Consider the following 18431-nt stretch of genomic DNA (forward strand, 5'->3'; position numbering starts at 1 on the left):
TTTTTGTGGTCCAGTCTGTTTGGTGTTCTGTAAGCTTCTTGTACTTTCATAGGCATATCCTTCTGTAGGTTGGGGAAGTTTTCTTCTATGATTTTGTTGAATATGTTTTCTGTACCTTTGAGCTGTATTTCTTCACCTTCCTCTATACCTATTATTCTTATGTTTGGTCTTTTCAGGATGTCACGTATTTCCTGGATATTTTGTGGGAGGGATTTTTTGGACCTGAGATCTTCTTTGGTTGATGACTGTATATCCTCTAGCGAGTCTTCAACCTCTGAGATTCTCTCTTCCATCTCTTGTATTCTATTGTTTATACTTACATCCTTAGTTCCTGCTTATTTATCCAGCCTTTCTATTTCCAGTATCCCCTCATTCTGTGTTTTCTTTATTGTTTCTATTTCAGCTTTCATGCCTTGAACTGTTTTGATTGTTTCCTTCACTTGTTTGGTTGCTTTTTCTTGGCTTTCTTTAGATTCTTTAAGAGAATTGTTTATTTCTTGAATTTTTTGTTTGTTTTTTCTTCTATTTCTTTAAGAGATTTTCTTGTTTCCTCGTTAAGGGTCTCTATCATCTACATAAAGTAGTTTTTAAGGTCTGGCTCTTCTTTTTTCCTCTGTGTTGTGCTTTTCAGAACTTGCTGGTGTGGAGTTCCTAGATTCTGGTGGCGTCATATTGGTCTTTCTGTTGTTGAGTGTGTTCTTATTCTGTCTTCATCCCAGCTCTTCTTCCAGTGGGTGCAGGTGGGGTCTCTCTATCTCCTCTTGTTAAGCGGTGATATATGCGGGCCAAGACTTCCATGTCTGCAGTTCTGGATGGTCTTGCCTCTCCTGGTATTCTCCTCACTCAACAGACTTCAGGACAGAAGGGGAACCAAGCTTGAGGTGTTTCTGAACTCAGTGAGGTCCTCCCTGTCTGTGGGTGTCCACTCTATGCCAAGAGCAGGCCCAGAAAGATGAAAGGAAGGGGTGATGGCGGGAGTTGGGTAGGAACAGAGGGGATACTCACCTCAGCAGAGGTTAGGACAGAGGGGTAACAAAGAGTGAGGTGTTTCCTGACTCAGGGAGATCCTCCCTGTCTGGGCGGGTACACTCTATGCCAGTAGTAGGCCCAGAAAGATCAAAGGAAGGTGTGATGGTAGGAGATGGGCAGGAGCAGAGGGAACACTCACCTCAGCAGAGGTCAGGGCCTATATGACCTCTTTTCAAGCTGAGCTTTTGTATTCTCACTATAGTTTGTGAAATAAATGTAACCCTGCGCATCTGTCCTTTTAAAATCTTTTTTATGAAGATGAAGTATCTCTCACCTCTTTGCATATGCTACTTATGGAACAACAGAGGGAGAGGAGGATAATATGGGAGGAAAAGAAGGAAAAAACCATCTTTCTTCACATGGGAATTGTTGTCAGCTTCTTCATCCTCCAAAAGTACCAACTAGATACCTGGCAAAGAAAAACACATATGTCCCTGCAAGACAAAATCCCCTCAGTAGTTTCCCATTGCCTTCACTGAGGCCTGTGATCTGACAGAGTTTGTTTTCCACCCTTTTCTCTGGCCTTATTTTTTCATGGTTGTTTTTTTTTTTTTTTTACTTTTATTTAAATTTGAAACAATCTTGTTTTATATGTCAATCCCAGTTCCCTCACGCTTCCCTCCTCCCCTGCCCCCCACGAATCCCCTCTCTCATCTATTTCTGCTCCCCAGGGAGGGTGAGGCCTTCCATGGGGGATCTTCTGAGTCTGTCACATCATTTTGAGCAGGGCCTAGGCCCGCCATCATGTGTCTAGGCTGAGAGAGTATCCCTCTATGTGGAATGGGCTCCCAAAGTCAATTCATACACTAAGGATAAATATTGATCTCTGGGCTTATTTTTTAAGCACTTCTGTCACATTGCTGGCACCCTTGTTTCTATATTTTGTATTAGTGTCACCCATACAACTGCATAACTTCTCTTCCTAAAAAACATGTAACTTCCCTTCAATACTCAGCCCTGCTCTTCCTCCTCTAAGATTCCTTCCTTGGTACACTGGGTCAGAATGTTCAAGGTTGGGGAACCCCTGTCATATCACTCATTAGAGGGGCTTGAATCACTTATTCATTTATTCCCCTACAACTAGTCCTTGAGCTCTTTAAGCCAATGAGGTGGCTTTCATCTCAAAAGCCATAAGTGCTAAGCACAGTGCCAGGTGGTTTGTATCCATTTATCTTGCCAATAAAAAATGATTCCTCACTTTCTTTTTCTTTCTTGTTCATCCAAGAAGAGTCCAGGGCAAGTACAGAAGGGCATGGTGGAATTCAATTTAAGCAAAAATGAGATTTCAACCTTTTAATCTTTCAGGTAATAGAGTGAGAATCCAGACTTAGCTACCCATTGTCATTCTTTCACAAAGAATACATAGTGAAGATGGCTGTAACTAAAAGCTATCAATGAGATGGTTTTCATTTATCCTCAAATAAAATGAAAAGTAAAATAGATACAAATGATCTGTCATAAGTATGAACAAAATTTCTCCATGACAATCTCACAGTAATATATGCCCTGGGTGTTCTGGGACACAGTAGTTGGAGATATTAGAATTCTGAGTGGTTTGCTTTTTTTGTTCTGCCACAAAGACACCAGGCATTGTTCTTCAGCCATGGCCATTTTAAATGCTCACACTGATAATGAAGAATAGCTTTACCAGAATGTGGGAACCATGAGATCAATGAAAGATTTCTATAGACTTCTAATGCCTTTTAACTGGGAGGATTCAAATACATATTTAGTCAGAAGAAGTCTCTCCTGGGTCCTTTCAGGTTGAAACTCCTTCATCACTGGGTGCCAAATACTCTCAAACTAATGAAGAGTTCTTTCTACAACTTTCACTTTATATTTCTGTGATCACAAAATTGGCCAGATAAAACATGCCCATTTACCATGAGCTTTTTCATTCTCTGAGTTATGCCAGCAGCCCATATGTGTGCATGTTTTAAGAAATCTAAAGGTAGATATCTCGTTAGAAATACCTTCATACTTGTTCTTCTTTTATGGCACCAAGGGAATTGTCAATTGATTAATCTATATATGATTTTAATGGTTTGGTTCCCTGCTTCTCTGAAGTAGAAAACTGCTTTAGAGTGTAAGATAGCTGAGACTTCATTACTTGTTGCGAAATAGAATTTAAGTAGTAGAGTCCCACTGGGGTGTGCTCACATGAGTGATTGCCAGTACATGCAATCTACCACAACAAATGGTTTCATTGCCTTCAGTGACAGTAGCGTCTTCAAATATGATTCACACTTACCACTAATGAAAATTAGAGCATATTTCATACTTTCTGATTTTTCTATATCCCTTCTGTGGCAACTTGACTTCTTAGCAAGACTTCTTTTACATTTGTAAATTATGGAATAAAACATGTGGCAGGTAATTCATGAATGTGTTTCTCTGGGATGCTAGACCTGTGTCACTGGCATCTCAAAATACCTACTAGGCTACACCCCACATTTCAATTTAACTACTTTTCATTTTAAATATGCTGAAATAACTACTAAAAGTTTATTCCAAGGCATTGGTTTAGTCTCCCGATAATACCACATCTTTACTCGTAAGATTCGTTGTGTATTACATGTACTGTTTGCAAGTCTTGTAATGCAACAAAGATTGGTTTCCCAACTTTTTTCTAAGGGTTAAATTAGTAGCCTGCTCAGGGTCACTACTATTGGTTAATTGGGTAAAGATTCAAATGCATGTCTATCTGACACCAAAGTCTGAGCTTTTATTCTGAAACAAGGTCATCATTAAGTATTTGTGTTAGCTCTTATTATCTCCTCTTCCTGCTCAAGAAAAACAGATGCTGTGACAAAGCATTTTCCTGTGTAGTCAATGTCAAAATGTATACTGAAAGCGCTTAAGTTCACAGGGATAGAAATCATGTAGCATTTATTTAGTCATGTTCCTTGCTTTGACTTCTAGCAGATTCTTTTTCTAGAATCAGAGCCAGTTGTTTTGTTCTAATGATGATGGAAGGTAGCCTAAGGCTGTCCTGGGAACAGCAAGTTTATTTATCATCCTTTTCTTTGTTCTGTGGATAATATCCAACATGCATCTCTGATTGGCCCCAGGAGGAGAGCTATGCTAATTTTCAACTCTACAAGGAAAAACATTGTACAAAAGTTGGCTATTCCCTAAAGTTATAAATGCAATTCTAAGCAATTATAAAAGAATATACATATTTATTAAAACTCATTTCTATACCAAAAATTTCATCAAACAGATTTCATAACAATCAAAACTTGTAAACAGTAGAACTGAATGTCCAAGATGTTCAGAACGTCCATAAGTTGGAAATATATAATAGCTATGAGTGATAATTTTAACAGTCAATTAAAATATTTGGAGTACAATCAATTGTCAAGCACCTTGCCAGTACTAGAACCTGAAGGTGAGATCTCATTAGTTCAAAGAAATAGAACATTTCCTGAAAGTCTATATTATTCTTGAAGAAAGACAAAGCCTTTGTTTTTAAAGGTAGGAATCCCCAGGGCAGAGCATACCAATCGGTTTTCCAATACCAAATGGTCAGACCTGAAAACATACATACAAGTAACATTATACAAACTGAGCAAGTTACATATATATGTATGTAAAAACAATGAATGAAAACAGAGGCTATGAATTTTAAAGAGAGGAAGGGCATACAAGAAGGTTTGGAGGGAGGAAATAGAAAAAGGAAGTGATGTAATTATAATCAAAAAAGAAATATTTAATAGGACTTTTTATTTAGACAGAAAAGCAAGGATCAGCACTGGTTCTTGACTTTGACATTGCCTCTTTCTTACTTTCTACCTTTGGTCCTCTTTACCAGGTTTTTAGCCAACACCACTTTCAGAGGTCTCAGTGGTTCCATCAAAGTAAAAGGTTCTACCATCATCAGCTCAGAAAACAACTTTTTCATCTGGAATTTGCAGCATGACCCTATGGGAAAGCCAATGTGGACTCGCCTGGGCAGCTGGCAAGGGGGAAGGATTGTCATGGACTCTGGAATATGGCCAGAGCAGGCCCAGAGGCACAAAACCCACTACCCGCACCCACATAAGTTACACTTAAGAGTGGTGACCTTGATTGAACACCCATTCGTTTTCACAAGAGAAGTAGATGATGAAGGCTTATGCCCTGCTGGACAACTCTGTCTAGACCCTATGACTAATGACTCTTCAATATTGGACAGTCTGTTTAACAGCCTCCATAGCAGCAATGATACAGTGCCAATCCAATTCAAGAAGTGCTGTTATGGGTATTGCATTGATCTGCTGGAACAGTTAGCAGAAGACATGAACTTTGACTTTGACCTCTACATTGTAGGGGATGGAAAGTATGGAGCTTGGAAAAATGGTCATTGGACTGGGCTGGTTGGTGATCTCCTGAGTGGAACTGCCAACATGGCAGTCACTTCTTTTAGCATCAATACTGCACGAAGCCAGGTGATAGATTTCACCAGCCCTTTCTTCTCAACCAGTTTGGGCATCTTAGTAAGGACTCGAGACACAGCAGCTCCAATTGGAGCCTTCATGTGGCCACTTCACTGGACCATGTGGCTGGGGATTTTCGTGGCCCTGCATATCACTGCCATCTTTCTCACTCTGTATGAATGGAAGAGCCCCTTTGGTATGACTCCTAAGGGGCGGAATAGAAACAAAGTCTTCTCCTTCTCCTCTGCCTTGAACGTCTGCTATGCCCTTCTGTTTGGCAGAACAGCTGCCATCAAACCTCCAAAATGCTGGACCGGAAGATTTCTGATGAATCTTTGGGCCATTTTCTGTATGTTTTGCCTTTCTACATACACGGCAAATTTGGCTGCTGTCATGGTAGGTGAGAAGATCTATGAAGAGCTTTCTGGAATTCATGACCCTAAGGTAATTGTTTCCTTTACTCCAGATTTCCTTGTTGCCATAACTTCGTGTGTTTTGTCTCCTTCTTTTGATCCAAGACTATTTTCTAAGTTGGTTCAGTCAGTAAAGTAAGTACAGCACAAGATAAAAAACATTTTGTCCATAGAGCTCACATAAAAAGCTTAGAGGGAGAGTTGGCATCTGCTTCTAATCTCAGCACTGCTGAGGGGAGGCATGTGGATTGTTGGCCAGTGAGTTCAGTGTGTCAGGCTTGTGAAAGACCTATGTCTAAACACAAGATTGATGACATCCTGACCAGTAACCTTCAAGGTCAACTGCTTGCATCCACATGTACACACACATAGATGCACACACACACATACACACACAGAGAGAGACAAAGACAGAGACAGAGATAAGAGAGACAGAGAGACAGAGACACAGAATTCACCTACATAAATGTGTTCACATGAGCAGGCACACACCAATATTATTTCTACCAACTGCATAGACCAGTTTAAAAGGTTTTACCAAGTTAAACTTAATGGATTGTATTTGTTGTTATCTCAAAATGAGGAGCATGTAGGTATTTGTTTTAGAGACGATATTGTTTGTGCAAACATCTGTTAGTGTATCTTTTCTTGGTTGTTTAACCATCTGACAGAATGGCTATTAGGGAGTAGTTCTGCAGCACAATAATTTATAGCTTTTTACCCACAGAAATCCTAATGTCCTGATTAATTACTTTTAGGGGAACTTAATAGAAATAAATAAGAGAGACAATATTTTAAATAGCAAACCATTTATTTTATTGTTAAAATACCCCAAAAATGGAAAGAGCTGACATATTATATTAAGCACACTGAGGTCAGCTGTGAGGAACCTTGTGAGAATCTGAAGAAGGAATTCTGAACTGAGGTAGCAAGATTAGCTAGGGGAAGGGTGTCCTTACAGAATAAGGAAAACTGTAAGTCAACCACTTTTGGTTAAGGAAGGGTCCTTACAGTGTCAGTAGAATGTCCATGGGCATTTGAAAATAAAATTATCTATCTTGGATGCCTCAGCCATCCAACTACATGGGTAGAAGGAAATGGGGAGGGAAAATACACACAAATCAAGATGTGATAATTAATTATTTTCAGCTTGACTCAGCCTGGAATGACCCAGGGTGTGTGATTCCAAAGAGGTTTAACTGAGTAGGGAGAACCCACGCTGAATGTGGGAATGACCATCCCATGGTCTGCAGGGCAAAGATTAATGCAAATAGGAAAACAGAGACCAGATGAGTATTAACACTCACGTCTCTCTGCTTCCTGACTGTGTGCATATGACCCACTGACTTACACTCATGTCATCATTGCTTCTTTGCAATTGTCTGTATCAACTCAACATAAAATTAAATAATCCTTTCTTTCATTAATTTTGTCAGATTGGGCTATAACAATAAGAAAAGCAAATAGTTCGCTAATGCATGTGTAACTCCCTGGCAAGGATAGCCATATATATATATATATATATATATATATATATATATATATATATTATATGATTAAAATGGGATCCCTTTCAATGGGTGAGTAAACAGAGACTCCAGTCTAAGTAACATGAACAGGACCAGGGAAGCCATTGGAATCAGGCCCGAGGGTATACTGAAGGCCTGTTGGAGATACAGTTCCTAAGCAGAGTGCTTCCAAATGTATGGGAAACAGCTGGTATAGATGGGAAACACTAAGAACACACCAAGAACAAAGAAAAATGAACTAAGTAATCTTTCGAATGGTGCAGTCATCATCATGCCTTTTCTGATGCATCTCACCACTCAGATATCCATGTGTTCTATACTTCTGTTGAATAATTTTAATTCATTTCATGAAACATCAAAAAATTGGAAATCTATCAATAATTCTCAGCAACTGATGGAGTGACCAAGAGGACTGGTGACATTACCAGAGAATTCTCATGAACAGCTGTGATGAAAAAGTGAAGTCTATGCCACAACTAAAAGAAGATGATCATTTTACCTATATGCAACTGCAAGTATCCTAATGTGTGAAATGAGTCCACAAGAATGGATTGAGCGAAAAATGCTTTACTAACTAGGAAAGGAACTGCATTGCTTCTTAATGAACACCCAAGACTTTATGAGCTGGAATCCAGCCAAATGAAAATAAGCTCTTTAGAATAAGCAAATGCATCACCCCAAAGAGAGACTTTGGTGGCACAGCAGCATTCACACTCTACAGCAGTACTAGCATCTGCCATTCGTCATGGTCCCCTGTAGTCCTGCAGATCTCTTCAACATTCAATCTTGATAGACTTATGTAGACTTTGTGCAAGAATCTTAGCAATATGACTTTTCAGTTAAAAACAGGAAATGGAAACTATGTGTCCCACTCTAGTAAAAAAAAAAACATCTAATCCTCGCATGTTGTACAGATTCCAGATTATTATAATATGTAAAAGGCTGAGCACTATACTAGCTAGAGTTTCATTCATCAGAAGTAGGTTGGCCAGAATTAAGTCATGAGTGCCAAGCATGAAAGCCTGAAGAAGTAGCTAGTCTGAAGGTTAAGAAGAAAATCAGACAGGTAAATTATACACAGCAGAATAACTGTATGATTTCTCATTAAGCCCATAATGGCTCCCTTATTAAGGTATCTCTTTCCTTGCTCTCCTCTGCTCTTCCCCCATTGACTTACCTGATCCCCCATGTTCTCTTCCCCCCTCCCATTCTCTCCTCCTGTTTATCCCACCTCCCTCCACCTCCTCCCATGCTCCCAACCCACTTAGGAGATTCCCTTCCCCTTCTCAGGGTCCACGCACATCTCTCCTACTTTGATACATTTCAATTATGTTACAGGAGAACTTATTCTTCCATTTACACAGAACAACAGATTTCTAAAGTTAGGCATCTGTTTTACTGCTATAAGCTAAGAATCCCCCAAATCTGAATTAGAGGTGATATGCTATTTGGAGCATCCATCACACCCTGAGAACTTTCTCTTCTAACTCACTGACTCATTTCACTACATATCTCTTCATCCCCTGTTAAGAAAATGACTGTATTAGCCACCTAAGCATACTAAATCTGATATAGGAATACAGGGGTTCCACACCCTGTTTCTTAAAACTTCCTTTCTATTTTTATATAATATTTTAAAGCATAATAATGGCATTTTCTTGTTTTGTATAGTTTGAATATCTAGCCCAAATTTGTGTTTATTCTGTCTGTGTCTGTTTGTGTGTTTGTGTGTCTGTGTGTCTGTCAGTCTGTCTCTCTCTCTCTCTCTCTCTCTCTCTCTCTCTCTCTCTCTCTCTCTCTGTGTGTGTGTGGTGTGTGTGTGTGTGTGTGTGTGTGTGTGTGTGTGTGTGTGCTATGCATGTGAATATGAGTGTGGGTTCACCATACTTGCAAGTTTGGAGGCATAGTTTAGCATCAGGTGACTTCCTCTACTGCTATCTATCTTATTAATTGAAATACGATCTCTGGCTGATCTTGGAGCTTACCAATTGATAGACCTGCTGGCCAACAAAACCCCACTATCTGCTTTTCTCTACCACCTCTACCTGTCACAAGGTCACAAACAGATTTTATGTGCTACAGATCCAAACCCAAGTCTTCATGCTTATAGATCAAGCACTTTAATCACTCATTTCACCAGCACCTGGGACATATTTTATATCATCTCTCTTGGTTTTATTAAATATAAGTCTTAGTAATATCAAGTATCTCTTTGAGATAATGTACTTAAACACACCAAAAAAAGAGAGAAAAACCCATTGACTTAAAAAGTAAGATTTGCTGGGTGTTGGTGGTGCATGCCTTTAATCCCAGCACTCAGGAGGCAGAGGCAGGCAGATCTCTGTGAGTTCGAGGCCAGCCTGGTCTCCAGAGCGAGTGCCAGGATAGGCTCCAAAGCTACACAGAGAAACCCTGTCTTGAAAAACCAAAAAAAAAGTAAGATTTATGGTGACCTTTATTTATACAGGGTCTGCCTAGAAATTGACTCTTAGTAGCAAAAGTTTCCATAATGTTGATGATAGACAACTTAGAGTGAATGAAGCACCTACATTTTTTTTCTTGAATAGAATTGTTTAGCACGAAAGCTGTTCATTCACACAACTAATAAAACTGTTAAGAATTAAGAGGGTGAACATTTTATCACCACTTTGGTGTTAAGATTCATTGGCATCAATCAACCATGTGAGTCAGAAATAAAATTAAAAGGCTATGTGATACAGGCCAATTTACAATTGGTTGACTATTGCTGCAGATAGTGGATGCTAGAAATCACCTGCACTCCCTAGCAGTGGTGGTCCTTACCTTACCTACATACAGGTAAACCTAAGAGAGAGGGGCTATCCTGCTGCGCAAAGAAATTCAAGATAGTGGTTCTGTCTTTACCTGTTTTTTTTCTCCCATACTTATTTATGTTACACTTAAAGTGATATGTGTGCTTCATACAGATTCCTACCACCCTGCCTAGAAGCAAGTTCCATGCTTCAGAGGAGGCATGATCCAGAAACATGAGGCCATGGAAGCAGGGTTCATGAGTGATATATTTAATAGAACATATGTAGATATTCTCCCAACACTAAATTGGTACTGTAGGTCATGCAGAAAATGTAACTAACAGAACCAAATACCTGAAGTCACTTCCTTGTATCATTGACAGCTGGATAATTTCATTTCTAACCATCAATGCCTTAGTTTGATTTTTAGCAAAAATGATAGAAAATTCTATCTATCACTGTAATAGGATATAAGACAGAATGAGAAAATCACTTCACAAGTACTCAAGTACAACGATGAAATAAAGCCCCACCCCTGCCACAGAGTTGAACAAGCCCAGCTAAAGCACACAGGAGGACTGAGAACTCAGAATGAGCTATTTGCTGATTTTAACAGACTTTCTAGTATTTGTCTCTCCACTTCTCAAATAAATGCTGCCTTTAGCCTAAATCTCTAACAATAAAGAAAGAGGCAGCTCTGTAGAGCAGACAGGAAGCTAGTTCTGACACTGTTCAGACACATGACGCTATTCAGACACATGATAGTTCTGCTTTAGAAAAATCCAGTGAACAGCCCTGTAAATGTAAAATACTAATTAGACCTTCTGTAAGAGCAAGAGCAGACTTAGCCAGAAATGCTCTTGCAAAGGACACCAGCCCGGCCCAGTAGAAAATGAGCAACACTTACCAAAATAATAAAATAATGCTTTTTTGGTTTATCTTCACATAATAGCAAGCTGCTGCCCAATAAAACAAATGTATTCATATCATAAGTGTTAGCCATGAAGAAGGAAAGATTACCTTAACTTTTTTTGTTGTTGTTTCTTGAGACAGGGTTTCTCTGTGTAGCTTTGGAGCCTATACTGTAACTCTTAATAGAAAAAAGACACTGAAAAAGGAGCTTGAGAGAGGGATCAAAGAAAACCACACCAAACCATTTCTTCATTCTTTAATTTATCCCAAGCAGTAACTTCTATTTCAGGCACCTTGCTGTGTAGCTGGCAATTTAGTAATAAGCTGAATAGACACTACCCTTGCAAATTGGATTTATTGGAAAAGAAAAACATTAATAAAAGGAGTCTGAATCATTGAATGGTTTTAAACTAAAGTTGCTATGTAGAAAAATACAACATGACTGGTGCCTCGTAGGACATAGAGTTAAAGGAGACCCCAAGAGGGGTCAAACAGCTACAGAGCAACTAGGTGAGGAGTGAGAGTATTAGAGGAGAGCACTTCCAGGTGATGAGACAGTATATGCAGAAGTGATGCTATATTGAAGCCTGTGATCCCTTAGGAAGTGGGGTTGGGAGAAGTAAGCCATTAAGCATGAACCTCTGCATGTCATCCAGACTCTAGCTCCTGTCAGTGCTCTTTGCTTCCTGTTCCTCCATGCTGGGAATAGCACCGCCTCATCTTCCCACCACCACAGATTGAACCTCTGCCACAGACTCCAGTGCCATTATCTCCCTGCTTCGAAGAACTGAAATCTATCTGAAACCATGAGCCAAACTCTCTTCCCACATATTGTTCCTTCCAAGTGTTTTCTCACAATGATGCAAAAGTAACTAATACAGTAATCATATATTAAGCTGTCATAATTTAACATTAGTATACTACATTATTAAAGTAATATATATCTTAATCTTTAAAAGTGATTCCAGAACTTCTACATCTTTAATAGTATTAATAGCAATAATTGAAATAGCTAATAGTTAATAGCAATGAAAATAAATGTAATAGAAATAACAGGAATAGTTATAATAATAGTAATCAGAAAGAACAGCTAAGGCTCATTGACCACTCCTGGGGTATCTGGTTCGATGGGGAGGGACTTCATGAAAGTCTTACAAGTTTCCTAAGCTTCCTGAGTCTGATAAGCCCTCCCTTCCCCTCAGGAGGGAACATTTCATTCCAGATATAATACCTACAAAACATTTTGTAGCATTTTATTTCTGTCTTAGTCACTACTATATTGCTGCGAAGAAACACCCTGTCCAAGACAACTCTTATGAAAGAAAGCATTTAATGGGGGCTTGCTTACAGTTTCAGAGGCTTAGTCCATTATCATTGTAAGGCGTATGGTGGCACACACACACAGGCACTGGAGCTGGAGCTGACTGCTACAGTCTGATACACAGGCAGAGAGAGAAATATTGAACCTGGCATGGGCTTGTAAACCCTCAAAGTCCTCCCCAGTGAAACACTTTCTCCAAAGAGGACACAACCCCTAATTCTTGTAATCTTTTCAAACAGTCCAAAGTTCAATATCTCTTCTGAGACTCATGCCAATCTCTTAATTCTAAACCCCTGTAAAATCAAGGTCAAAAAGCAGATGGTGACCTTCCAACACACAATAACACACAATATGCACTGACTTTCCAAAAAGGAGGAAAGGGAAAGGAGTGAGTAAATAAAAGACCAAAGCAAGACTAAAAAATAGCTGGACAATTTCAAATTCTGCATCTCCATATCTCAAGTCAAAGTGCTCTTCAGATCTCCAAATTTGTTTTATCTCCAACTCAGTTTTGTTGACTGCAACACACTTCTCTCTCTTAGGCTGGTACCACATGTGGTCTGGAACTTATTTTTTGGCAAGTATCCCATGACTCTGGTAAATACTAATATTAATTATACTTATTTTTACTTTTTTATCCTCTCTCACACACATGCATATATATACATAAACACACACACCACACACACACACACACACACACACACACACACACACACACACACAAACACTGCCAATATCAACTGATAAATGACAACATTCTCCCTTTGAGCTAAGTCCTAAACAGAAGCTAAGAGGCAATTTCTTGCCTGTCAGTAGCAGACTTATTGACATCATACATTGACTTTAAGCATCATTTCTGGGTTCATATTGTTTATTTCCTTAGCTTAGCTCCCCTTTTTTTCCCTTTAGTTTTCTGTGACAAGGTTTCTCTGTGTAACAACCCTGGGCATCCTGGAACTCACTCTGTATACCAGGCCTGCCTCACACTCACAGAGATCCACCTGTCTCTGTTTCTTGAGTGCTGGGATTAAAGGATTAAAGGCATGAGCCACCACTGACCTGCCTAGCTTGCCCATTTTTAAAATATATTTTGTATTTGCTGTGACCTTTAAAAAGCCTTAAGTTTGTTGGTGAATGAGTCAAAATATATATTATATACTATTAAAGTAAATAAATAATAACATGAAGATAAACCTAGAAAATAAAACTAACCAATGAATATAAAATATGTTCAATCTTTTAATCAATGAAGTACTAATTAAAACAATAAGGATATACTATATACTTTAAAACCAAGAATTTATTTTTCTTTCTCTCCATTTTTATTTAAATTAGAAACAAGATCATTTTACATGTCAATCCCAGTTCCCTCTGCCTCCCCTCCTCCTCTCCCCCCCCCCTCCAACTAACACCCTACCTATCCCATACCCTTACTGCTCCCCAGGGAGTGTGAAGCCTTCCATAGGGATTCTTCAGAGTCTGTCATGTCCTTTGAAATAGGGCCTAGGCCCAGCCCCTTGTTAAAACAAAGAATTTTTATTGATAGCCTTTGATAAAAGCACTAGGACAGATGTTTTACTGGATTATTTAAAGAGTAAATTTAAGATATATTTATAAATCAACTTGACCGACCACTTGCTACCAAAAGTCTTAAAACCCTTTCACCTTTGACCCCTCTTTATGAATCTGTCAAAACAAAATAATCTAATGTGTGGATAGCAATTTGTTGCTAAAAGTCACTACAGTTTCGGTCAAAACAGAAAATACTTGGAAGTCACATAAATTTTAAATCACAGTGTAATTAATGAATTATAATGTTTCTGTGTGCTAATTAAGCCAGTAGAGATAGCTTTTAAGATGTAAAATCATTGAAATACAGTAAATGAAAATTCAAGCTGCAAAGTTCTATAAAATTTTCCATTTTAATATACATATGTAAACAAAGAAATAACTTGAAAGAAATAACTCATAATTCACATAGCACTGTGTACATATATATCACAGAACAGATTTTGTGCTACTGCAATTGTATGGAGTACTTATTTTGCTATTTCAACTCCAAGCTTTCTGCAGTGTTCCAGGAGACATATGAAGTTTAAAAAGCACTTAACTGATCATGAAAAAACTCAGACTGGGAAACAGTCTCTGTATGATGGCTCTTTGTGAGCTGCTGCTGTCTACAGCCTTTCAATTCCATGTAGGATGATGACTTCTCCAAGGTGCAGTATTCCCACAGTAAAACAGCCACACTTTAAATATACTTGGACTGTCCACAGAGAATTTGAGAACCGAATTTTCATCCTCACCCAGGCCATGCTCTTCCTAGGATTTAACACAACCTAAGATGGTCATGTTGTCTGTTTGTCTGTTAATTTTGCATCTCTCTAATTTGCTACCATATCATTATAATTTAGCATGGTGTTTCATTAAAAAAGCATCGTTGTGCTCTAGGGTTAAAGACTGGCTCCACTGTTAGAGGTCCCATAGACTCTCTTGGCCTTCTAGCTGGCACCCACATTCAGAGGGCTAGGTTCTGTCCAATGCTGTTTCCCCAGCTTTATGACTAGGGTCGCCATGCTCTCACTAGGTCAAGTCAACTGTTTCTTCGGGTTTCTGTAGCACCGTTTTGGCTTCTTTGCTCATCCCTCCTCCCTCTCCACAATTGGATTCCGGTAGTATCGTTCAGTTCTTAGCTGTGGGTGCCTGTTTCTGCTTTGAACAGCTACTGGATGAAGGCTCTAGGAATGGTAATCAAGGTAGATATCAATCTCATTTTAGGGGAAGGGCATCAATGGCATTTTCTCCACCACTGCTTGAATTCTTAGTTGGGGTCATCCCTGTGGATCTCCTAACATTTCCCCTGTGCCAGACCTCTCTCCATACCTGTACTGTCTCCCTCTGTCAAGGCATCTCCTTTCTTGCCCTCCTCTATTCCTCCCCTGTCTCTTTGGGAGTCCATTCCCTTTGGGGGGATAATATTGCAGCTTAGATACAGCAAGGAAGGCCTAGGCCCTCCCCCAAATGATATGACAGACTTTGAAGGTCCAGGGTCGAGGGCCTCCCTATCCCTGGGAAGGAGTTGGGGGGGTTGGTAGGGAACATGGGAAGATGGGAGGTTGAGGGAATGGGAGGGATGGATATGTAAATATGAGTAGTAATTAAAGAATTTAAATAAAAAAGAAAAAGGCAGCATGGTTGAATAAAGGTACAGCATTTTTCAGTAATCACTTTGAAATCGATGCTTTTGGGTGGCTTTTTCTGAAATCAATCTCATACCAGAGGCTATGGAATAAACAGCAAGAAAGTCTCACTAAAAGGACACTGAAATATGATGCAGAGGGCACAGTTCTATCAGAGGACATATTTGAATGATGTTTGCATCAACTGCATATTGGCTATGTATTGTTTGGCAAGTTGCAGAACCTCTCGTGGCTCACCATTAGAGATTCTTGGTGGGAAATACCTAGCTAGCATTCTCATTTAATCCACCATTACAAGATAAACTCTCTGGCAGTAGAGACTAAATCTGTCATATGCAATTATAACTCTGGGGCCCAAGCAAATGGTAATCAATCACTTAAATAAGTGTTAGTTTAAAGAAAAAAATAGCTATGATTGTGAGGACAAGCAAAGATGGCCACCAGGAGTCCAGTAGCACAGAAATAGTTAGAGAATTTGAGTTACAAATGCATCCAACAGAAGTCTGCAGTGTGTGAGTCAGGAGAGTAGACATGAACAAACCATCAAAACAAAACCCAACTATCATCATAGAGCCTTCATTCAGTAATTGATGGAAGCAGATGCAGAGAGCCACAACCAAGAACCAGGCCGAGTTCCAGGAATCCAGTCAAAGAGAGGGAGGAGGGAATATATGAGCAACAGAGGTCAAAATTATGATGGAGAAATCTACAGAAACAACTGAACCAAGCTCATGAAAACTCATGAACTCTAGACCTAGAACTGTGTAGACTCCAGGGGACTGAACTAGGCCCTCCGTGTGTGTGGGAGATAGTTGTGAAGCTTAGACTAGCTGAGGGGCACCTGGCAGTAGGACCACAATACATACCTGGTACATAAGCTAATTTGTTAGAGCCCATTCCCTATGGTGGGATGCCATTCTCAGCCTTAAAGCATCAGAGAGGGGCGTAGCCCTGCCCCAACCTATTGTGCCAGACTATGTTGACTCCTTGTGGGAACCCTTACCCGTGAGAAGTGGACTGGAGATGGGCTAAGGGGAAGGTAAGGTGGGGGGGGGCGGTTGAAGGAGGTGAGAGGTGACCGGAGAAGGGGCGGGAAGGAAAACTGTGGTTGAAATGTAAAATGAAATTAAAAAAAAAAAAAGGAAAAAAACAAAGAAACCTAAAACCAAATTCTGCAAAGTGAAGTAAAGGGCCAGATGTAAGATCCTTAAGAGGGCCTTCGAAAACATGAGGCAGATAGAACAGCCCCAGCCTGAGTTGTTGAATCCCTTGTAGGAGAGCTGAGTCTGAAATCTTTAGTGTTCTAGTGAAGATCAGGCAAACTGTGCAGGGCAACCAGTAGGAGCTGAAATTCTCGATGATTCCCTTCCATCCCTGAAGGTTCAGGGAACTCTAGAAAAGACATCAAGTCCTTGCTAATTCTGGTTGATAAATGGAAACCAGAACAAGTGAGCATGTGATCTATTTATTTGTTCACCTACTCCTAAAATAATTTTCAGGTGGCATCCTTACAGAATTTTTTAATAACTGCAGGTTTATTACTTTCAAATAGATACATTAATTCATACTAAATGCAGAAAAGTATTTTCAATTAGACACCCTGATGAGCTTGCTTTAATGAATGTCTAAGATCATTTCCTCTGTTTGAATACAAACAGGAAGAGTGCCAACATTTTGAAAACCCTTCTCCTAAATTATGGGGAAATTGGCTTATAACTTTGTTTACATTATTAACCTACTTAAGAGACACTATGCCTGCACATAAATACTTTCTATATGAATCACGATGTCATATGAGGTCTTTATTTTTTTACATTTTTTATTTGAATTAGAAACAAGATTGTTTTACATGACAATCCCAGTTCCCTTTTCCCTCCTGTCCTCCCCTACCACCCCCCCAACTAAAACCCTACCTATCACATATCCTTTCTGCTTCCCCTTGATGGTGAGGCCTTCCATAGGGTGTCATCAGAGTCTAACTTATCTTTTGGGATAGGGCCTAGGACCACCCCCATGTGTCTTGGCTCAGGAATATCCGTCTATGTTGAATGGGCTCCCAAAGTCCACACCTATGCTAGGGATAAATACTGAACTACTACAGGAGGTCCTGTAGATTTCCGAGGTTTCCTCACTGAAACCCATGTTCCTGGGGTCTGGATCAGTCCCATGCTAGTATCCCAGCTATCAGTCTGGGGACCAAGAGCTCCCGGATGTTCAGGTCAGCTGTTTCTGTGGGTTTCACTAGCCTGGTCTGGACCCCTTTGCTCATCAGTCCTCCTCCTCTGCAACTGGATTCCTGTTCAGTTCAGTGTTCAGCTGTATCTGCTTCTACTTCCACCAGCTGCTGGATGAGGACTATCGGGTGGCATATAAGTCATTCATCAATCTCATTATCAGGGGAGGGCATTTAAGGTAGCCTCTCCTCTGTTGTTTAGATTGTTAGCTGGTGTCATCTTTGTAGATCTTCAGACATTTCCCTAGTGCCTGATTTCTCTGTAAACCTAAAATGTCACCGGGCATTGGTGGCACACGCCTTTAATCCCAGCACTCGGGAGGCAGAGGCAGGTGGATCTCTGTGAGTTCGAGGCCAGCCTGGTCTCCAGAACGAGTGCCAGGATAGGCTCCAAAGCTACACAGAGAAACCCTGTCTCAAAAAAAAAAACCCTAAAATGTCTCCCTCTATTATGGTATCTCCATTCTTGTTATCTTCTATTCTTCCCCAGACTCAACCTTTATACTCCCTCATGTTCTCCTCACCCCTCCTCTTCTCCCCTTCTCATTCTCCTAGCTCCCTCCCCTCTCCTGCCATGCTCCCAATTTGCTCAGTTGATCTTG

The 18431-nt window shown here is 39.9% G+C and overlaps 1 protein-coding gene across 1 annotated transcript in view; it reads left to right on the forward strand.

The window, feature by feature from the left end:
- Nucleotides 1–18431, forward strand: part of Grin3a (glutamate ionotropic receptor NMDA type subunit 3A) — a 183752-nt gene that overhangs the window by 86705 nt on the left and 78616 nt on the right. Inside the window, exon 3 of the mRNA XM_027403096.2 lies at nucleotides 4844–5891. Within this exon, the coding sequence (XP_027258897.1) occupies nucleotides 4844–5891 (1048 nt within the window). The remainder of the gene's footprint in view (nucleotides 1–4843; nucleotides 5892–18431) is intronic.

This window comes from Cricetulus griseus, chromosome 2 (genome assembly GCF_003668045.3).
Source record: "Cricetulus griseus strain 17A/GY chromosome 2, alternate assembly CriGri-PICRH-1.0, whole genome shotgun sequence".
NCBI lineage: Eukaryota > Metazoa > Chordata > Mammalia > Rodentia > Cricetidae > Cricetulus > Cricetulus griseus.